The following is a 24,487-nucleotide window of genomic DNA, read 5'->3' as shown; positions in this document are numbered from 1 at the left end:
ATATATAGGTAGATGGAGAAAGAGATATAAAGAAAGAGATACAGATGGATAGGTAGAAAGAAAGAGATATGAGTCAAGTTTCCATCCAAATGTAATGCAAATTTTAACTGAATTTCCAGGAAATGCTCAGTTTCTTCTCCAGTCGGTTGTCATTAAAGGAACAATATGTAGGACTGACATTTAAAATTGGTAACCGCAGTTACGATTCAAAACATTGGAGCCTTGGCCCGTCCGCTCCTCCCGTGTGACTGATAGCAGTTAGTGCAAATTTTTGCATTTGGAGGGTTACCTTCTAGACACGACCGCATTAGCCTCTGGCCAGCAGCAGTAGTCAGAATCACTTCACTAGCTGTGTGTCTCAAATACTCACTGCCTTGATAACCCAGCTGCACACAAACCACAGAGAGATGTGTCAAGGTTTTTCCGGGTGTAGAATCTAACGTTAACGTTATTTATGTTGATCCAGTTCGTTAGCTTGCTTCCATGGCTGCAGAAGGCTGTGCTTGAGTGCCAATTTGTTTTATATGTGGCAATGGGCTGTTAAGATGGGCAGTGGACGGGATCACACCGACCAAAACAAAAACAGACTTCCTGGACCGTAATGGAAATTTCAAAGGAGAACATACTGGCTGTAGCGTTGTTGTTGGAGAAGACAGTATTTCAATGTAGATGTTTTCTTAATTTCTGATGACATATGGTCATTTTATGATTTATTACAGTAAATATATGACATATTGGTCCTTTAAACCATTGCATTAGAAGAGGGCACAACAAAGTGTTCTAGGCTAATTAAAGCTAGGATGTATTTTAGAAACATTATTTTGTTATATTTGTTGAAATTCTCTTTATATCCGGACAGCAATCAATAAATCAAATGCTCTGAGAAAACAAAACAAAACAAAAATCTGGTATCTGTAGCTGTCGCAGGACTGTAATAAACCCGTCCAATCATTTTATTTTGGCCCGAATTAAATGATTTGGCGGGCTACCTGTCTGTCTACCTGCACGCACTCTTCCCGTGCACTCATTGCGCATCGCCGGAGTCTTCCACAAGCTGCTAGCTTGACAGATGTGAGCACTAACAATAGACATGTTTGTTGTTTATGTTCATAATGATCATTTTGGGGAAGTGGTTTTGGAGGGAGGCCTGAAGGTACAGTGTGATTTCCTCTCTAGATTTAGCAACTTTTGGAGCTAGTGCTGATAACTACTTTCATAGGAAAAGAGTTGGCTGGGCTGGGTTTTTCGGTGGGATCATTTTTGAAATCCAGTGTACTTTTGCTGGTTTCTACAATGTTACCGAGCCAAGGTTTAAAAGAGTGGCAGACGTTTTTGTTTCTTTCACGCCTTAAGTCATTGATTAACACATTTGAGATTCCTTTTTTTGTCTCTTTGGTGTAACCGAAGTTTGCATGATGGTTAAGTCATATGGACAAGTCTGTTTCCATTGCATTTTTTCTCATTTTCTTTTTTTTTAATTATTCCATCTCAACCAAGCATGAAAATATTTGCTGTGATATTTGGACTTTTTTTCAAATGTTCTGTGTTTCTAGTTCCTCTCATGTTTTTTATGCACAAAATTAACATAAAAACAGGTGGATGGAGAGTCACATATACATAGAAACAAGGAAGGAGATAAAGCAAGCAAACTTTTTTAATGTAGCACATTTCATTGCAGGTGGAAGCACAACGTGATGCCCAACGCGTGAGCAACCGCAGAATTTGCAGCCACAGACACTATATTGATAGTGTAAAGATAAAACATTATACATAAGTAAACACAGTATAAAAGACACATAAAACATGTAGGTTAAAAACAATAAAGAATAGATTAAAACAATAATGAAGACCGGCAACGAAAGGCAACAATAGCGTTGGGGAACACCTAACATGACTGGGTAGTTAGTCCCTGCAGCTTACACAGTAGAGCATGAAAAGCAACAAAGCTAAAGGCAGTTTCACCAGTTTTCATGGAGACCCGGGGAATAACCAGATAGCCTGATCCAGATGACCTGAGGGGTCTTGCTGGTTCGTAGCTCACAAGCATGTCAGAGAGATATCGGGGTGACCTTAAAATACAGCATTAAAATTTTAAAATCAATATCTAAAATTTACTGGGAGACAGTTTAACGACCTCAGCACTGTGTTATATGGTCCTATTTACTTTTTCTAGTTAAAACTCTAGCAGCTGCGTTCTGGAGTAGTTGCAGATGATTGAGATGCTTTTTAGGCAATCCTGTGAACAGCTCGTTACAGTAGTCTAGCCAACTGAAAATAGAAGCATTGGACGAGTTTTTCAGCGTCCTCTGGGGATATATACTTTATATGAATACGTTGAAAAAGATAGATAGAAAAGGGAGATCTAGATAGTTTGGAAAAAAAGGATATACAGTAAATAGGTTGAAGAAGAATGGATAGATTTTTAAAAATGAACCATTTTATTAATATACTATAATCTTTCACATGAGCTCCAATAAGTAAGGGATAATGTACAGCGAGCCGGTCATTGTTGTGAAATAATGATTCGCCCTGAAGGGGTTTATTTCACAACAATGACCGGCTCGCTGTACATTATCCCCCTTATTACACAGCTACTTACTGAAGAAATCAATAATTTGACACAAAAACGGTCCACCAGAGTCCGACATCAGAACTGTGCCCATAGCAACGGTCTGTTATACATAGCAACGGTCTGCTATAAAGAAAACACAGACCGTAGAACACCATGATTGACCAATCAGAATCGAGCATTCATCAAAGCCGTGTAATAAACTCTCGTAATGACTGAAAGATCATGCACTGACCTATCAGTCTTTTCCTTTAAAAACTCAAACTTTGCTGGGTTCAATTCCAGTCAAGGCAATTTTTATTTGAATTCCAATTAATCACAGTTACAGTTCGGCAAGGCTTCCCAATAAAAAAAACTCCATACAAATATGTCCTAGCCTCACTGAAGACACAGAGAGAAACCATGTGAACTGCTGCAGAGTCCTGTGTGGAGGCTTACGGTGGTCATGCTCACATCATGAGCAGCTTTGAGGATGGCTGTGTATCAAGCCATCTAGGAGACAGCCTCTGTGCTCCATGTGCCCACTGATGTGGAGCAGCTGAGTGAGTGTCAGGCAGAGCTGGTCACTGTGTCTGTCTGGGGGCGGCAGTAAAGATCTGCTCTCTGTGTGTGTGTGTGTGTATGTGTGTATGTGTGTGTATGCTGCTTACCGATGACAGGCAAGAGAACCCCCGCCGTAACCTAAGAACGTTCATGTGTGTGGCGATGGTGGCGCTAATGTGTGTAGTGGGAGTAAGAATACAGGTTTAGACAGTGGGCAAGAAGCCAGTGCATGACTGCATCATTGTGTGGACTATACAGTTCAGTGAAGGGGAGATTTGATATTTTCTTCCCTCTCAGTAGAGCCTTCCTTTAAGCCAGAGCTTTGCCCAGGGAACACTCACAAAGGAGGCTCCTGCTGCAGCTGGCAGAATCCTGCTACGTGATCTAAAACCAATTTCGCTATTTGAATAAGCTAACACTTATTTTCTTATCTTCCCCCTGCAGTCCAAAAAAATCCAGGCTCAACTGAAAGAACTGCGGTACGGGAAAAAGGATTTAATTTTTAAGGTAAGTTCAAACTGAAGGAGGGGGTGGGGGGCGGGAGGGGCTGGCTTTATAGTAGCTCCAGACCAGGGGTAAACGGGTACTTCAGACCACCTTGAAAAGGATGATCCCATCGCAATGAGGTACTCCAATTAATTTAGCCTGCAATTACAAGAGTCCCTCCCAGTCGGCCCGCGTGCGAAGCCAATTGGCCGGCGCTTAGTCCACATATACCACTATCCTGTCCTCTGATTTCCCCTCCACAAGATCCATCCCATCCTTTTCAATCATGGGAGGTATGTGATAAATGATGTGGACAGCGGTGGATGAAGTTCATACAGCATTAGGCATTAGATCATATAGGGGAATCTTCAAGACACAGATTACAGATGACATATCGCTACGGTTCAGTGGGTCCCATATACGGGGCATCGGAAATGTCTCTCCCCCTCACATACTTCCTCTGCCAGCATGACGCAAACAATGGCAAGCCGTTGATAACAGCCAACATTTGATAGATAAGCTTGACTCTCAGGAATTAACATTACAGATATCCACAATTACATTGTGACTAGTCAGAATTCGTATTCAAGATATCTATAACGTCATTCTGACTAGTCAAAACGACAGTTAGAGATATCCGTAATTCAGTTCTGACTATCTTAAATAACAGTTACAGATATCTCAAACCTCATTATGACTAGTCAGAATTGTTTTGCATGACGTTGCTCATCAAGGCTTCATGTTGGACCAACAAAGCACCTGAACAGTATCAGCAGAAGCTTTTGCTAACTTGGATAGTTCGGTAAAATTGGAAAGATATTCAAAGATTCAAACTTCTCGGATCAATAACTCGTAAGCGAAACATCGTTGAAACACAAAATGAGGGCTCTTTCTAACCGTAGTAAGGTAGACAACAAGCTACAACCTCATTTTAATCATAACGAGCCTTTAGTCCTCTGAGCTGGACACATAACATCGGTCTTTATGTGCAGCCGGCTGTGAGAGGAGCGGTCAGGTACCGTTGTGGATCAGATAGTTAGAAAACGCCATGAAATAGAAAGAGCTGATCATCAAGGAATTTTTGGCGAACGAGAGCTTTGTTCGCTAAAGAGTCGTGGTAGAAATTTACAGCGTATTGTAGATTTATTGTCTCCAGACACACTTTATAAACCCATAAGGCTGCAGCGCAGTGCCGTAGTATGTTTGAATAGCTTCAGCCTTCCACTTGCCACAGCTGCTGACAGATATCTGCAACGTCAAAACTCTAATTCAAGATATCTGTAATTACATGTTGACTATCCGTAACTCCAGTTCGACATATCTACAACGTCATTCTGACCGGTCAAAATTTAATTTTAGATATCTAAAAAGGACAATGTAGATATCATCAATTGAGGGGGAATTAAAGATATCTTGAACTGGAATTATGTTATTACTAGTCAGAATTAAATTATAATTATCTGAAATTGGAATTACGGATATCCACAATTCAGTTGCGGATATCCACAACTGAATTGTGGATATCATGACAAACCCCATATACGTGAATGGCAAAAGTATTTTGAATCTTAGTAGTCAAAATGTAATTACGGATATCTAAAATTAAAGAATCTTGAATTCAGGTTTTTATTAGGCATAATAATGTTGCAGATATCTCTAATGAATATCCTGTCAAGCTATTAAATGTTAAAACGGCTTGCCCTACTGTTCAGTATTGTTGCCCACCCATACATACTCCACCGCCCCTTGCATTGCGAGGACTAAATGTTCTTGGCGCTTACGTAATATTCATTGGCATTTACTGGTACATGATCTGACCTTTCAGGCCTCGTTTGCAATGTTGAAATGTCAGTCCACATTTCTTCTGCCACAAACAATGCCCTGCAATGTCATTTCTTCGAATACACGTTTTGATCCATCAGACCCATCATTTCCTAAAGACATGAACGAATAAAAAGGACTCAATCCTAACAGACTGAATTTGATGCTTCTATAGCTCGGATATATGTATTGTCCCTGGATGTCCTGTTCCTTGTTCTATTTCTAGCCTGTGAATGATGGATGCATTGACTTGTTTGCTCGGTGTCACCGCTCGTAAATCGTTGTCTCTAAATTGCATCAGTCACTCACACAACACAACCTTATTGCTCAATGTCACCGAGCGTTTTCATGTGGACCTTCAAAGCACCATGTTGTTTTGGATGATTTGCAGTTGCAGATGGATAAGGCTAATTTCATCGTACTCATCTTTTAAAAAACAGTACATCTTTGGGAGATGACGGTGTGCTTTTCCTGATGGAAAAGGTCAGAGGGAAATTAATCATGACCTCGCTGATCCCCTTTTGCTAGTCCTGAAAACTCATATGTATTTAACATATGCTGTGATCAAAAACCCAGCGGGGGACGAGGGAGCAGGAAGTAGAAGAGAGTCACTCGAGATTCGGAAATGTCATCAGCCTCACAGGGGGGATGTCAGTCAAGGCACCTTGACCGGGAGGCAATTGAAATGGGTATGACGGCTGTCGTGCCATATCAAACTGCAATTTGCAGCGCAGTGTCACAGTACACAAAGACACAACAAAATAAAGAAACCTCAGAACCTAATTATTATATCTTGGGAACCATTCAGTCTTTCTTAGAACTGACAGGTTTGGCGACGAAAGAAAAATAATCGTAAAACCATAAAAACAGAAAAGCAAGCAAAATAATGTATATTCTATTATCATATTCTACCAAAATGGCCTGTATTGAACGATAAAATATTATAAATATTTTTAGTCCAAAATGGAGTTTTCTATTCTCTTTGCCATAACTAAGTAGTTTTGTTGCCTAAACCTAACTTCCTGTGAAAACGGAAGTTTATTTTCAAAAGACACTGTGCATGTAATGAGTGCATATTCCCATGCCGCCCCTGACACGTCCAGAACATCGGTATTTGACGAGTTGGGAGTGAGAATGTGTTGTTTCTTCAGCGGATCATTTTCTAGTAATAGCCCTCCGATTTGAAGGACAACTTAAAAAGAGACCCAACTCAGTGAATCCAAAATATGCAGTCGCAGTACATAACTGTAAACACTACGCGCAGGCAGGTTCCCCTTCACTTGCTCAGCCAAAGCATTACAAACTTCAGAGGATCTGACGGTGCCTTCCGCTGCGTTTCCCTACGAGACAATATTTTTGGCAGAGGAGCCGTATTCAAGCCTTCACATCTTCTTCACTCCGTCAGTCCACTTTCAAATTTACCCCCAGAGCTGTTTCTCCTCCAGCTTAGAGAAAAAAGAAAAAAAAAAAGAAAAGAAAAGAAAAATGACGTCTTGATGTAGTTGCATGCCTCGTCTAGCAGAGTGGCTGGTACCCCGCTGACCCCACACCTCTGTAATGGATTCAGCACAGAAATATGGAGCTTTAGACTAGGAGGCACTAACCCTGAAAGTCAGCATTTCTGGGTCAGTGGCCGTGCGCCCGCAGTCCTCAGAGGACTATCCGCTGATGATGCTCTCTGTAATGGATGGTAATGGCTCACTGCTGTAATGCTACACATCCGCCTGCGCGCACGTACAAACACACGGTCTTCAGATCCTTTAGAAGACGAGCTAAGAGCAGGCTTGCTTTTGTTTTCCTTGTGCTTGTGAGCCAATCCAGCCTGGACTCATGGTTATGCATCACTCCACAGTTTCTTTCACACAGGACTCGGTGGTGTTTTGCAATATTTCATCTTAACAAACCACATATTCATATGCAGCAACGTTTACGGCAGCTCAAAGTGCAGCATTTTGTATTGCTGTCGTCTTTTGGCCGATTGTATCATATTATACTGCCACAACTTTAATACCAAATATCCAATAATATGTCCAAAGTCTCTTTGAAATTGGACTGTTTCTTGTCAGTGACCTTCAGTATCCCATTATGCTGAAAATAATCCAAACGTGTATCAGCGATTACTTATGCCTTTCATTTGCCATTTGCCACAAAGAGATCATATGCAATCCTTTGTGTTGATGATTAAAGGACTTTATTACCTTTGGATTCCCTCTTGAGCGCAGCCCGACAGCTACAAATGACTTTGTGACATTGTCCCAGACTCCCTGTAAATTTAAAAAAAAAAAAAAAAAGACTTTCTGAGAGAAAGATTTGATTCTTTGGCTTCTTTGAAAACCCATAGTGGTGAATGATGCCCTGTCCTTGACTGCCACTGCATGACACATCTATCAGGGAGAACTTAAACATCATTTCAGCAGCCCCCGTTGAGTGGTAGGAGTGACAGGACATGTTCATCTTGAAAATTACCACTTTGTTGGCAGAAATCGAGATGAAAATGAGATGAAATCAGCAAACATGCCTTAAGTCCCCACTGTGTCAAAAACTCACTGAGGTACCAAGCAAGTCTATAAAAGTCACCAGAAACCGTCAATCAACCTCACTTCACCTCACCCATCTCTGAAACACTTTTTTCCCCGCCAGAGATTGTTAGCTTGTTTGTTGTTGGATTGTTAGCTGACCTTGGGTGTCTCAGAATGTAAGCCCATGCAGCTTTTCATTTCGAGAGGCCAGTAAAAGACGGCCAATAAAAGTTCATGGCTCAGAGTCCATGCACCACTAAGGCCACTTTACACAGACTGCATGCAAAATTAGTTTCGGTAACACTTTCTATGATGCCCATGTCTTTAATGCATTATAAACAAGGGGTTTATTTCACAACAACGACCTGCTAGCTGTACATTATCCCGCTTATTACACGGCTACTTAGTACTTACTTAAGAAATCTATAATTTCACCCCAAAACGGTCCTCTACAGTCGGACATCAGAACTGCGTCCATAGCAACAATCTGCTATACATAGCAACGGCCTGCTATAAAGAAATAACAGACCATAGAACTTTGTGATTGACCAATCAGAATTGAGTATTGACATATAAGGTCATTATCATAATGCTTAATAAGTGCTGGTCATTCGCTGACATTGTTTGCTTTAAAAGTGACAGTGTGTACCATCTAGAGGGATCTATTGGCAGAAATGGAATATAATATTCATAACTATGTATTCTTTAGTGTTTAATCACCTGAAAATAAGAATCTTGTTTTCGTTACCTTAGAATGAGCCGTTTATATCTACATAGGGAGCGGGTCCTCTTCACGGAGTTGGCCGCCATATTTTTACGGTAGCCCAGAACGGACAACCCAAACACTCTAGACAGGGCCATTCACATTGGTTGCAATCTGCAACCTCGCCGCTAGATGCCGCCAAATCCTACACAATGCACCTTTAAATAAAGTGAAAAAAATATCATTAAATCTAAAGAAAAACAACACATAAGAGTGTAAAGTATTATTATTAAAGCAAACAGTGACCGCTTAGAGTAATGTATAATCACATTATAACAGTGATTATAGTGCATTGTAAAAAGATTATAATGTATCACAACTACAACAATTACAATATACCCTTGCAAAAAAAAAACATCAGCAAATGTGAAATATTCTGATACTTGACGCTATAAGTCATTATAAAATGCTTTATATGTTATAATGTGTTGTGTTTATTGTTGTAAAGCATTATGAATATTTTAAGAGTGCTTATAACTATATAAGCAGATTATAACTCATAAGTATGTTTATAATGTGCTATAGACATGGAAAGTGTTACCCAAGTTTATTTTCTTCTTGCTGATGAGTTTATCAATAATAAAAGTTTCCTCAGAGGGAACGCTGCTGATCCTCATATGGCCTTATATTGGCTCATTTAGTAAAAAAAACATATTTGTGTTGTTCAGCTCAGGGATTAAACTCTAGCAATAATCTGCTCATTAGGGGCTCTGATTGTTCCAGTCGGTCTGCTCTTATAACTGTCAGATCAAACCTTTCTTCTGTCTAAAGGACAGATAGCATCCTTTTATTTAATGTAGCTTTGAATGAACTTATGCTCGTCTGATTCCTTATACCCTCTGGATTCTGCACTTTTTCTGTGTTCCCTGAAATAGACCAGATGTATTATTCTCCAAAGCATCTCAGTGCTTAAATCAAACCGAGAACGTATCAATACGATACAGCTGTGATTATAAAGGTAAATGAGATCCCGGCGCTCTCCCATTTAAACGCACGGGGGGATTCATGGAGTGCTAAAGGGCGGCATATCGTGTACACGGGGATCAGTGCTCGATCAATGTGTACGAGCGCGTGTACGTGAGGTGTCATAATACAGATTTGAAAAAGTCAGGACGAAAGTGATGATCGGCAAAATAATAAAGAGGTGTCTGAATCCTCGGCGCTATAGATCTGTGTTATTGATAGCGCCGGGGAGACGAGGTGGGGATGGAGAAATGCTTTGTGTGCACAGAACAAAAGATTTCAAAAGTCCTGTCTTTCTGCAGGGACAGCAGCTAATGGACCTGGAGCACAAGTTAACTATAGCCAAGGAAGAACTGGAGAAGACTGCGCTGGATAAGGTGATTAACACAATGACTGATAATTTTATTGATTTTTCCCTGCTGTAATTATGATGCTTTTGTAACAATTCTTTATTTGTAGGTTGTATAACTTTTAATCTTTTCTCTCTCTCTCATCTGACCCAATTAAACCCTGCAATATCAAACACTGAATAGAAAAATCTGAATTATTTAATGAATATATTAGTAATATTAGTGTGTATAAATCAGTTTAGAGAGTGGAGTTTGAGGATGGAAAATAAATGTAAAGGTAAAAAGGCAGTCGATCTCATTACGGAGGAATGCTTTGCTCCAGCAGGTTGAAATCATGCAGCAGCTTTTGATTTATGAGCTTTAATGTTATTTTTGTATGCGGTTATTGACACAATGTCACTGGGGGCAAGTTAGACGAGTTAAAAACGCATGGGGAGAAAAATGTTCAGGAAAACAGGTACTTCTGGGGGCTCAGCTCAGGAGTACTGACATCAGAGGCTGTTGTAAAATAATTAAACCAATCATTCCGTCCATTATTATTATTGATTCAGAGTAAATGATCTAAGGAGCATTCCCTTTTTTTTATTACTCTGGTGAGTTCCGCTTCATGTCTTATGATGATGCCTGCTAGCTGTACTAAAGTCACTTTACACCATGGCCAATGGCTTTAACGCTTAAGTAAGTTTCTCATGGGGACGGATGGAAGGAGGGATTCAGAAATCTGCTTGTGTGTGTAATTCTGTTTGGGGACAGGAGTCCCAGCTGAAGGCGCTGAAGGACACAGTTCACATCTGCTTCTCAGCCGTCCTGCACAACCAGCCCAGCGGCAGCCACAGATTCCCCACCTCCCCCACCCACTTGTTCAGATACTCATCACTCATCAACAGCTCCAGAGTCACCTTTCAGCAGCCACACGCCAAGGTAAAAATTCAGTATTCCTCTCACTTCCATCTGATTTAATGTTTATCCAAAAGACGGCCACCGGGTTGTTGTAAAAAAGTCCAACCTTTTTATATTTAATGAATCGGTCGAGTGATATGCTCAGTCTACCATATATCTGCTGTAGATGAGGTCCTGCTGTCCTTGACATCACAGTCTCACTGTAAGACGTCTGCATGTTCTGCAAAGTTGTCACAAAGACATTGACGTTTATATCAAGCTTTTATACAGTGTGATTATATTGGGTCGGTCAAAGTCAACGTGGTAATAACTCGTTAACGCAAATTAGTTTTAACGCCACTAATTTCATTAACACAACTTGTGATTTTTATGTTGTTTTTAAAAGCTAGAACATACTGCTATGAATGAAAAACAAAGAATCCATCGGTACCAACCATGTTATATTAGTTTATCGCGTAGGAGGTTAAATAACGCTCCAAACTTACGCCAAATTTTGGTGAGGAAAAACTGGCATGGATATTTTCAAAGGGGTCCCTTGACCTCTGACATCAAGATATGTGAATGAAAATGGGTGTTATGGGTACCCACGAGTCTCCCCTTTACAGACAAGCCCATTTTTATGATAATCACATGCAGTTTGGGGCAAGTCATAGTCAAGTCAGCACACTGACACGCTGACAGCTGTTGAGTTTGCCATGCTAGGATTAGAGCTAAATGCAGTACCAATATTTGTCATTATTTTGTGTTGTTAATTGATTTCCAGTAATAGATATGTACTGTACATATACAGTATTTCCATAAAGCAAACACATTCCCCCACTCTCATGTTACTACTATTAATACTTGACAAATCTCCCTTTAAGGAACATTTTGAACAGATAAAAAAATGTGTGATTCATTTGCAATCAATCACGATTAATTTTGGACAATCGTGAGATTAATCACGATTAAATATTTTAATCGATCGGCAGCCCTAGTTTATTTTGTTAATCATGAAGTAATAGGCTTTTTAAATACTTCCAAAATAGTTATATTCTCATTTCTTGGAGTTGCAACAGTCTTATATTTCTACGTTTCTACTTTTCTTGATTTTAAAATGGACATTGAAAGCACATCTATTCATCAAAAACCACCCCTCTCTTTTCTATCTCTTGTAACCTCACACATATTTTAAAGGAAATAATTAGCTTTAGTAAATAAATCAATTAAGGTGGCACTCTTTCTCACTATCTAATTAGTTGTTCTAATCAAACACCCACTGGGCAGCATGTTTCTAAGCCATAAGAACATTTCTGAACAGCATCCACTCAGATTGTTTTAGTTGTTTTAACATTATATGCATTGGTGGAACACAATCATGACTTCTGCTTATTGCATTTAGATAATTATGTTTTCACTTATCACTTTGTTAATGTTGAAGTTGAAATTAGCAAATAAATACACACCTGACATTACTGTATCAGTGAGGGTAATTGGCTCAGTCTAGGAAATGTATTATTGGTGGACTCATTACAATTGGTCCTTTAAACTGTTTTAAAGTCTCAAAGTAAATTTCAAACTTCACTGCTACAATTATAGTTGAATTAACAACACTGTTATCAAACTAAGTACTAATGTTGGCAGTGAACATTTTGCTGCAGCTGTAATCAAAATCGTGCCATGGATACATGTCATTGTGGTAATCATGGTTGATTGCAGAGTTGGAACATTTCTTTCTTTTCTGAGGCAGCATCATTCCCAGAGGCCTTGAATAAACAATGCAGACTGAAGGCAAAATGCATTTCCACAGCCCCTTGGTATTACCAGAAGCATGGACAATGGGTCTTTTTCACTGGAGACATTTTGACTTGCCATAGCAGGGGAACACACAAGTGCAATTATGACCATTAACTATTCCATTTAGGTTTGTCAGCAGGCCATGTCAGAGAGCCAGTGTGCACAACAGTAGTGCCCTGGAACAGGTAGAGCTAAATGGCAACCCGGTCTCAACCCCAACGCATTAAGTACCGCAGCTTGGTACTCGGCATCGATACACAGCCCATTCTCATTCCCAGGGAGTCAAATACTGAGGCTTTGTCATGGGTGTCATTTCCACTGTGCAAATGTATTAGTTTTAAGCCCAACCATGTAGTTCTTTCTTAAACCTAACTACAGTAATTGTGTGGCCTAATCCTAAAGTTTTAAGGGAATCTTGAGTGGTTGGCCCTCTTGTGTTGATCATGGACACACCTCCAACACAGCTGTGGACTCACATGCAATCATGAGCTATATTTGAGCACTATGTCACTTTACAATTGTTATGTCTTCATAGAGGTCCTTGCAACCGAAACGTTGACACATTTTTAATAATGCAATGTAGAGGTGATAAGGTCATAATAATTCTTTGGAATTGAAAATTCAGGGAAATCGATTCCCTGCATCACAAAGGAGACAGAGAAAGTGGTGTGCATGTTGTTTCTACTCATCTTCTAATCCTGAAGTGATGCCAAGGGTAACTATAGTGGTTTTGATAAAGAAACAAATGACTTTCACCCAGGAGACCGCTGTTTGTCCTGTTTGAACCTAAGTCAACGTTGAGTTATATTGTACCATAGTTTTGTTAAGTAACTTCTTGACTTTGCTAATACTAGTAGCGTAACAAGCATAGTTATTTTATGTAACAAATGTACTTATTTCAACCCAAACTAATATCTTTTCTCAAGAAATACTTTATTGATCCCCAAGGGGAAATTTAATTTTTTCACTCTGTTGCTTTTTTTACACATTACACACACAGGCCCGAAATACATACACATTCACACAAACAGGACCTATACACATGAATTAATGGAGAGAGGTCAGAGGAAGGGAGCTGTCCATGGACAGGCGCCCCGAGCATGTCGGGGTCCGATGCCTTGCTCAAGGGCACCTCGGTAGCCTGCCCAGCTCTCCGGTTCCCAAGCCAAGTCCCTACAGACTGAGCTAATGCCACCGTCAAGCCTAACCAAGTGGTTTTGTTGCCTACACCTAACTATGCAGTTTTGTTGCGTAAGTAAACCTAAACACTAAGTAAACCTACGCTCAGGGTCTGAAATTAGCACCGCATTTGGCGCGTGGCGGGTGCTAATTTCAGAAATGGTGAAATCATCAGGACACCCGTCACTTTGACAGGCAGGGAAAATGCGAGAGACTAGGCGGAGAGAAAAAAAGCGTTCAAAAGCATGGCGCTACTAAACCTGGGGGGGACGCATTATTTTTTTCCCCTTGATAATGCGACACTGTGAACAACAAATCTCTGTTGAAATCAACAGGAGGAGAGTTAGTAACGTTACCTGTTAGCAGCCGGTGGGCAGCACAGTCCTGCTTGGTTAAATAGCAGAGCTACTAACGTTAACGGAGGTGCCATTCTGTTATTATTATGAGGCGTTCATAGTCTGCTCAGGAAGAAGGACTATTGGGTGAAGGTAAATTACAACGTTATCATGATGTGTTCAAATGTAATCTCGTAAAATTAAGTTTTTGGTGAGAAACTTAAATAAATCCAGTTGTTTGGAGGAGATATTTTCACATCAATGTAAAATAGATATTAAAGAGGGAATTATGACGAGTTTAACTAACATTTTTTTAATCAAAGCAAATATTGAAATGTTCATAATCATTTAAATTGTGTGTTTTTATGCAAATACTTATAGATGACAATAACAAAGTACAGTACAGTACTGTGTACACTACCCTCCCTCCACAGTGTAATTCAAACACTGTAATTTACCATGTATATAGTGTTTTTTGTGTAAAATATATCGAACATTGAATGAAATCAGATCTAAAATGTTATTCCTTCATTTAGCACATATTTCAAATTTGCAGATAAAATTTCTGAGTGGCAGATAAAAAAAATAATACTTACCTGCCACAGTGACAGGCAGTGAAAAAAGTTAATTTCAGATCCTGCCTACGTTATAAGTTTATTTTGAAAAGACACTATCCATGTAATGAACACAAACTTGACACGCTGTCCCTGAGTCTAAAACTGACACTAGAGGGGAACCTAAAGAAAAAATAGATTGAAGCGTAGGGCCATTGACCAAGCTGCCATATTTGACGCATTGGGAGTGAGAATATGTAAATGAAGTGTGGCTCTCATTAACTTGATTAATTACACCTGTGGTTTTCTACAATTAAGAGGCCTATAATGTTGACCTGGCCTCACAATATCTGGTCAGTTCGTCAGTGACCCCAGTTTAAACACAGCAGTTACAACATCTTAGGATGGAAAGAAGATAAGTTTGTTTAGTGAAGTGAAAATGGAAAGCGAGTTGGATTTGGGATTTGCCTCTGTGATGGTGGAGTATAATTTTCCCTCTGACTTTCCAGATAAGATAAAGCAGGCTGCTGCTGTTTTCTGCTCCTCTCAGTGTAAACACTTTCAAATTGAAATTCATTTCACACCATAACTCCCAGCTTGGTGACATCACGGCATATAGCCCGGTGCCAAAATATTCACCTCACCACACATCAGAGCGCACATAATGCACTGTCTGCGATATGAATTTAAGTGTTAGCCGATTATTACCTCATTTTCAAGTGGCTATTTGTCAATCTGATGCCCTGAGTATCACTCTCCTGAGAGGAATAGCCCAGGAAATAATTACTACCAAATATAACAGTTGGGCAAACACGATTCCAGAGGTTGTTCAGAATAATAACATGTCTAAATCAAGCAGCAGGCGCAGTAATTTATATCAGTTTTTGTATTCCATGGTGCTGTAGCTTTGGAGGTAAAGCCCAATTACTTTGGGGCATTGTGGGAGTTTTGGTGTGTTGGATTTAAAATCTGCTCTCTAATGATTAACTCAATCTGACACAGGCTTTGTTTGGAGCCTCTCAAAGTCAAGGTCACAGTAGACTCAACTAAGGGCTCAGGATTTAATCCCTTTTAGGAGTAAAAAAAAAAAGTGACTGGCAAGAGGATTCATTGTAAAAATAGGATTATGTCTTAAGTAGAGATATTGCTTCTTGTTTTGCTCAACATTTTAGGACTCGTGTCAAAAGTCAAAATAAGTAATACCAGCCCGTTTTCATTCCCGGGGTGTCAAATACCAAAACTTTGTCATGGCCGTCGGTGTATGATACCGCCGTACAAGTCACCATTGTGCGGCAGTATGAGACGCACGGGGCTTTCCATTAGCTACAATGTAAACCCATCCGAGGCAACAGTAAATACTCAGAACAGAAAGTGCGCCAGGAATGCGGTGACATTGGGGGGTGGATGGATTTATGCCCCACGTGAAACTAAAAGTAACATTGACTTATTTTGTCACGTCAGTCGTCGGTATCGTCAATCACGGGAGTCTGTAGTCAGTGAAGTTAACGTCAACCATGACCATTTCCTAACCCTAGCTACGTGGTTGTGTTGCCTAAACCTAACTTCCTGTAAAGTGCGTAGTGTCCCTGTCCATCCAAAAGTAATGCAGGAGGGGTAACCCGTGCGTTGGTCTCCGATGCCGAGGGGCACTGACCAAGAGTTGGTACGAGAACGTGTTGCTAATACTTATTCAATACAACTTTTCTACTAGTATTTCTGTGACTTTATAGACCTAGACTTGAAACGCAGCAGAACATACACATCACTTTTATGTCTTGAAAATATACTTCATAGCACCTGCGGTTATTTTTCCTTCTACCAAGCAGTCAAGTCAACCTAAATCAGAGATCGGGTTGGTTCTGATTTCTGAAAAGCAGTCGCTGCAGTCACTTTGAAACCGGCCAAAGCACCACGGTGCCTTATCTGCCGTGATCCTGGCGAGCAATTGTGTCTTTAAGAGGCTTTTCTGTCCTCGTAGCAGTCACAATTTACTCGGCGTCTCTTTCGTGGGTGCCTAAGATTTTTGACATGCCTTAGATGACTTCTTTTGTTTTGTTTTCGTTATTTCTTATCATGCGTCAGTACCACCGTCCCCACCGGTGTCACCGCTGTCCCTCCGCCGTGGCATCATACGACACAATATCCTGTAATTGACACTTTCTGTCCACATGTAAACTCTTTTTCGCTGTTTGCAGCCAAACCGGATGATCCCATTATAACTAAAAAGTGTGTTTCCCCCCGTCGTCGTCTTCCTTTCATTACTGTGAGTCAAATAAATGCAAGCACATGGGCAAAATGAGCATCCCTCAATAGGAAAGACAAGTAAAGGAAACTCGAGGTAGGTGTGGGTTGATTTTTTTATGCTAATGAAGTTTATACTTTCCACTTCATTAGCATACAAATAGCAGCACTCCACTTGCGAGCGGTTGCTAGCTCCATTATCTCCCGTAGCCGCTGTACACTTTGACGGGCTGTCTGATAAATCTGAGCACGCCCTCACTGTAAAGATTACTGGGGAGCTCCATCTGTCCACTCTGCCTGTGCATGCGGAGGTGGATCAAATCTCATTTAAATCACTGCCAAATTTATCTCATATTAAGTAGTAAAAGCAGCACACAATAGCACTTACTGTGCATAAGAGAGCCAAACAGCCCACAGCTGAGGAGTTGGGTAACAATCCACCAACAGAGAGGCAAATGTCAAGAACTTGGCTCTTTGATGGCCATGTGGTGTTCCTCATTATGCTTATTAACAGCATGAAAGCACTCAGCAGCTTTATTAGTACATCCTTTATCCTGCTTTCTGTTGTGTGGTTTTGAGCCTGACATGTTAGTATACGTGAATAGCTGAATGCATTCATGTTATTCCTGATAATGCATGGCTAATCATATAGTAATTATCGTTGGTGATCAAAAGGCAATTACTGTATGTTGCACACAGCAGGGGGTATGATGTCACTATACTACCACCAATGAAAAAAAAAATGCTCCAAAGCGTTTGACATATGGAGGAAGCATTTATTTACTCACCGAATGTAAAACATTTGAGTTTCATGAGCACACTTAGACTAAAATCCACTTTGTGTTTTTTGAAATCCAAAGTGGGTAAGAAGGATGTTTGTTCAAGCAGTCACTGACACCGCTTTGAGCTTCACGCTCGTAGTTTGAGTCAACATAATGGGCCTTAAGCTCTGGTAGAAGCCACAGATAAGAGTCTCCCAGACCTTGCCCCTCACACACACACACACAGTCACACACACAAAGCTCTTCTTGCTGGTGAAAGATTCATTAGTGTGAGGATGCAGAGATCAGCAAGATTGGAGTGGAAGTTGCTTCATATTTAACAGGCTGTGGGAGCGAGCCAAGTCTTGTGGTCCGATAGCATACAATTTTCATCAAAGTAATGGGAGATGATGTCTTAGATGCTCGCAGCACTGCACCGGAGGAGAAATCAGGCATTTCATTGCCCCGCTCTCAGCACTTACTATTTACTTTTATGATTGTTTTCTCTCTGTCTATATAAATGGACGGGATATTCATCTCTGCCACGCGACGAGGCGATAGTAGGTGGTTGACAGTGCAAAAATGATGAAGTAGGTTGAAGATATTTATCATCTGAATTTGGATGGTAGAATTACATTTGCATCATGCAACAAATATGAGAACGCTCACAAAGGAGTCCACTGAAATAATCGTTTCAAATAAAGGTCTTTTTTATTAAAATCTTCCTATTATATTGAACTTTCACAGTCTGTGAGTTAAAGGTGCAATGCAGGGTTTCAGATAAGAAACATCTTTGCATTTTAAGAAGGGAATTCTATATTCTATATTCTATATAATTTTTTGTTTTCTTTTTTTTTTTACAAATGTAATCAACAATAAAACGGAACATTCCTTTACAATAAATGTTCACAGTCTAACACTTTATAATAACGGTATCTATCAGTCATAAGTCATATCTATAAGCATTTGGTTAATAATTAACTAATCATGAACAAAACATTTATACATGTTTGTAAATGATTATTAAGTTTTGTGTTAACATATCACAAATTTGTTGTAAGTCATCTATAAACATTTAGTATATCACCATGAACAAATAGATATATCAAAATAAATAATCATGAACAACAAAATCAGTAAATAATCAATAAGTAGTGAGTGAATATATTGTGAAACACTGTGATCCATGTGTATCAGAGAAGGCATACAGTTGTCTATACTTTCTATTGGGCCATATGCAATGACTCAAATAATTTTAGAAGAGGTTTATGCTATTTTTTGGGAAGAGAAGGGAAATTCTGCGTAGTATACCTTTAAACATTTACAAAGATGCACACATTATCACTATCACTTGATCATTTACTTGATGTGTATTAACACATTTGATGTTTTTGCAGTCGCTAATCTAAAGTGTAAACTATTCAGCACAAACAAGTTTAAAATATTTTAGAACTTACATGATCAGTGTTAACTCACCTTTTATAAATAATGTGTAAATGTATTATTGAATCATTAACAAGTCACACATTTGAGATATGTTAACATAACACTTATTAATCATTTGCAAACTATTTATGAATGTTTTGTTGATGATTAATTCATTATTAAATTAAGGTTTATATTATATATATAATGGCTTATGACTGATCGTTGTTATAAAGTGTTACCCAAGTTTCTACTGAAGGAAGAATTACTGGCCTCACGGAGACAGAACAGCACGTCAGATGCCCTCCCTCGTCCATTGTTGTTCTGTAAAATGTTGCTGGTTCTGACGGATGCTGTCAAAAGGGAGGAAATAATGCATGAAGTGTTCGCCCAAAAGCGGTCACTTCCACAAGCAAAGCCAATTCTACTGAACCTCCCTAAAAAGATGTTGTTTCAGCTGACAAAGTAAGAATGGAGTTTGACAGTGACAGGTTAAGATTGCTTGTGTTCATCTTGCGACCGTCTTGCTTTATGCTCTCAAGAGACCACTTTTGACCCAGTTAGGGAAGGTACCAGCCCGGTGCAGAAGACAGACAGAGCTGTACTTTTGGAGAGATATCTGCTGTACAAACTTAGTTTATATCTTACTGTTTGGTACTTACTGAACAACATGTGCTAGACAGCAGGAAAAAATATAGTATCTGGTATAAGAATAATTTCTTATACAGTATTCAATTCAATTATTTAAAAACTGGAAACAGAAGTGATTGTTGGAAAAGTCAAAGATGTACATTTTCTGCACTGCTTGTAAATGTCGACATATTTCAGAATTGATGTCAATTGACAGGTTGGCCTTTCTTGTGTTGAATTTTGGTCTCACTGCCCACGTGAGCCACTGGCCTATAGATCTGCGGTACAGTTAGCTCGTACAGATTGTCCCAAGTACAAATATCTGACTTTTTGATTGGCTTGTTGCTGGAATAGTGAGAAGTTTGTACCACGCTGTGGGTGAGAACTTAAGCTGCCCCTAAAATAATGTCAACGTTCCCTATGCAAGAGGGTCAAGCAGAAGTCTGTACTCGGGGCCTTAAGCAGAAAACATTCTCCACCACACGCAGTTATTGACATCAGTCTTCTCCGAACTACACTCTCAGGGAGTCTGCAGGCAATTATTGTCCACTAACTTTTTTTTTGCATACATTAATTGTAGCAATGCCATTTTCAATGACACCTATTTACATGTCTGAAAAAATAACCTCAACTATTGCATATAATGACAGCACAACAATTGACACTGAGTTACTCTGCTGTCATATATATTAATAATGTAAATGTCTGGTATCCTAATTAGGACTGTCAATCGATTGAAATATTTAATCGTGATTAATTGTATAATTGTCCATGATTAATCACGATTAATCGCAAATTAATTGCAATTTTTTTTATCTGTTCAAAATGTATCTTAAAGGGAGATTTGTCAGGTATTTAATACTCTTATCAAAATGGAAGTGTGAAAATATGCTGCTTTATGCAAATGTATGTATATATTTATTATTGGAAATCAATTAACAACACAAAACAATGACAAATATTGTCCAGAAACCCTCACAGGTACTGCATTTAGCATAAAAAAATATGCTCAAATCACAACATGGCAAACTCAAGCTCAACATACAACAACAGCTGTCAGTGTGTCAGTGTGCTGACTTGACTATGACTTGCCCCAAACTGCTTGTGATTATCATAAAGTGGGCACGTCTGTAAAGGGGAGACTTGTGGGTACCCATAAAATCCATTTGCATTCTCAATTCTCGTATCTTGAAGTCAGAGGTCAAGGGACCCCTTTGAAAATGACCATGCCAGGCTGTCCTCGCCAAATTAAGCGCAAGTCTGGAGCGTTATTTGCCCTCCTTTGCAACAAGCTAGTATGACATGGTTGGCACCGATGGGTTCTTTAGGTTTTTTGGTTTCATATGATACCAGTATCTTGACTCTAGTTTTAAAACTGAAGTGTGTGAATGCGTTAAAGTAATCCTTTGCGTTAAAATGATTTCGCATAAACAAGTTATTACAGCTTTAACTTTGACAACCCTAATCCTAATAGAGACCTCATAGATGAATTACGTATTTATCAAGCTATGTACAGCCTATTTACCATGGGCATTGCTGATGAAGTCACAGTTTGAGATATATTCTAATAAATATAAGTGATTATATCTTACTGTCAGCAAGAGCACATAAATGACAAAATGTTCCTTCCATAATTCAGACGTATTATGCAAAACAGGCTATGAATTTGATTTCAAGCCATGTTAAGAGTTTATTCAGACAATGAGAAACAAGAATACATATATGCTGTGTATATATTACACACATACACTCAGGGCTCTGTGAAGACATCCAAAACATTACTCATCAGTATTCAAATAATGATGTCTAGAAGAAAAAAAGGTTCACAGAAGCCTGCCATGTAACCCTCCTGAAATCTATAGTTTGGCCTCCAGCATAGAGCATTTCTTACACCACCGATTCAAAGCACATCAACTCATACGGACATCATTTCAGGTGCTAGTGATATAGATTGGTTTACATACTCAAGAGAGAAGCTTTTCATCTCTGGCTGTTCATCTTGTTTTCCCTTCATGCTTTGACTGTTTTTGCAGTGGGTCACTTCACTGAAACATCACTGTCCATCATTTGTAGCTCTCAAAGTAGTAAATCCCACATCTACCTCCCAGAATTCTGCTTACTTTTCACTCAGAGTTGAACCTGTGTGTGTGTTTGTATAGACATCACTTGCATGCTGGTTTTAATGTCCACCATCTGTGACCTAAAAGTCAACTGTGCATTTACATTTGATTTCATGACAAAATGAGCCCGTCAACAAAAAGAAAACTTCGATTGATATTTCCACTTTACACCATATTGGACATGTTTTTGCCCAACACGGCCAATATTACTGTCTCATAACATGGAATATCGCAGCTGACAAAACATTTCCAACTTAATCATCTCACTTTGGAGGCACGTCATGTACAGTTTAGGTGACGGTAATGCTGTATATTTTTAGCCATGATGGCAGCACAGCTCTATGGACAGCAGTGCTGGTCTGCATGTCGGTCCACCACTTATCAATAATGAACTATATTAATAATTATAGCCATATTCCAGAATTCCGTCCATATAGGACGACTACCGTACATATGTTTTAAAAAGCCCTATAATAGCCTACTTTTGACATAACTTGAAAATAGGTTAAATGAAGAAGCAGTCTTAGAAATTAAATAATATGCCGGACGGTTTGAATCCTGCATTTATCAAATTCAAAATAATGTTGTTTGGCTCGGGCTGTAGCCTACCGAATAGTTTGAAGCTTCATTCATAACATTGATATTGAAATTTGTATTTTCAAACACGTACACAGTGAACACGGCAGCACTCCTCGTCTCTGTTATTGTCTCAGTCCAAAGTCCAAAAGTCAAAATTACTTTAAAAAAAAAGATAAGTGTAATCATTTCCAAAAATCCCAATGTGTTTTTATCAAATGGTATATTGTGTTTCAATCTATATTTGTTGGAGTTTAGCCTTTCAAAAAAACTAAATTTTCACTGTGTTCAAAAAACATCATAAATTATGATGGCAGACATACAACGTTTCATTTGGAAACCTCAATAGAAGCTTTGATTATAAAAGAAAAAATTACATTCTCTATCTAGTGGCTTGGTCCAAGTCATTTTGTTTGCTTCCCATTTACACAGCCAGGGATGTGTATGAACACCGGCTTTTTTTTTCAGCGCACACACAGAACGGACAGCTAGCTGACTGTGAAGAGATATTTGCTGAATTTGACAAAAAGTGTATTTGATTAGAATCACAGCGGAGGCATGTAAACTTTTGTATAATATAAGTTTATAGTTAAGTTGTCATGACAACATATCTTATAGGTCACACAATATAAGGCTATTTATATACTATTAATTCATTTATTTACTTATTTGGCATATTTCCCACGGACATTTTGGCCATTGATAATTTCATTCGCCGGACAACTACACGTGATACCGGCAGAAAGTTGGCATATGCCAGCAAAAGTAAACCCTGGTCCAGGCTGAAATATCTCAACAACTATTGGATGGATTGCCATGAAATTTTGTAGAGAAACTCATGTCCCACTTGGATAATCATAATCACTTTGGTTAACCCGTGACTTTTCATATAGTGCCATCATCTGGAGAAAATTTTAATTTGTCCAATACGTTGGTTTATGACAAAATACCTTCAAAAGCAAGCTGGCGTTTTAGCATTTAGCTTACAGCCTCACTGCGCCTCTAGCATGGCTAATTGCAGTTGTTCAAATATTTAAAAAAAAATATTCGTGTACAAATATGAATTATTAAGAAAAGTTTTTGATCTTGTTACTGGATATGTGATAGCTGAATATTACTGGGTTCACCACCAAGCCTTAGAATTTAAAATAATTCTGTTTTTAGTTTGTCAGCACTGTTTCTGTTGCTCTTCCTGCTGCCTGTTATGAAATAGTCATACCAGCCATGATTTATTTACTACAAATAAATAAGCTGAATTAGTTTTTTAAATGAGCAAATATAAATTAAACCGTTATGAACCTCTGAGTCAGAACTGTTTACTCTTCGAGAACCCCAGAGCCAATGCTGAATCATCAACAAGCCATTTACACATTTTATTTTTAACCCCAAGTTGAAATGTTCTCTTTTTTTCCCCAACAGGACATCTCTAAAGTTCAGAGAATTGTCACAGCCAGTAAATCACCCGTGAACATCGAAGTAATGAGGAGAGAGAGTGGTGGAGTTAAAGCCTGCCAAATGGAAAAGGTGAGCCTTTAGAGTAATAAACTATAATGGCCTGTGTGACCTGAGGGCCTGTATCCACGAGGTTCATCTGTTCACTGAATTCATGCTTCAGTCCCCCTTCAGAAATCACACAAGCCACTTTTACTCCAGATGTCTTCGTTAAGAACTGCAACAACTTTCAGCTTGATGATGCATTCTTCAGTCAATAGTTTTTATCTAGTTCAACTGTTACACTTCATCATTTTGTTGAATCAGTCCTTATTGCACTTTGCCAAAGGATTACAATCTCCTTCATGGTAAATCAAACGTTGGCTATAAACAGACTATGGTAACAAGTAGAGCTGAAAAAAATCGGGTGATTAATCGATTAGTCAACAGACAGCCCAGTAGCCAGGAAAAAATGTTTTCATTGTGCGCTTCTGCAAACAAAAAATACGTTGAATATGGATGTTTTTGCACCAAGTGATGTGGTA

General features: G+C 39.1%; 1 protein-coding gene across 1 annotated transcript in view; it reads left to right on the top strand.

The window, feature by feature from the left end:
• luzp2 (leucine zipper protein 2) overlaps positions 1 to 24,487 on the top strand; it is a 212,396-nt gene that overhangs the window by 174,041 nt on the left and 13,868 nt on the right. Inside the window, exons 7-10 of the mRNA XM_037796345.1 lie at positions 3,557 to 3,619; positions 9,967 to 10,041; positions 10,768 to 10,935; positions 23,931 to 24,035. Coding sequence (XP_037652273.1) covers positions 3,557 to 3,619; positions 9,967 to 10,041; positions 10,768 to 10,935; positions 23,931 to 24,035 — 411 coding nt within the window. The remainder of the gene's footprint in view (positions 1 to 3,556; positions 3,620 to 9,966; positions 10,042 to 10,767; positions 10,936 to 23,930; positions 24,036 to 24,487) is intronic.

This window comes from Sebastes umbrosus, chromosome 2 (genome assembly GCF_015220745.1).
Source record: "Sebastes umbrosus isolate fSebUmb1 chromosome 2, fSebUmb1.pri, whole genome shotgun sequence".
NCBI classification, from domain to species: Eukaryota; Metazoa; Chordata; class Actinopteri; order Perciformes; family Sebastidae; genus Sebastes; species Sebastes umbrosus.
Note: the sequence above shows the minus strand (reverse complement) of the source record. Positions and strands in the feature narration are given on the sequence as shown.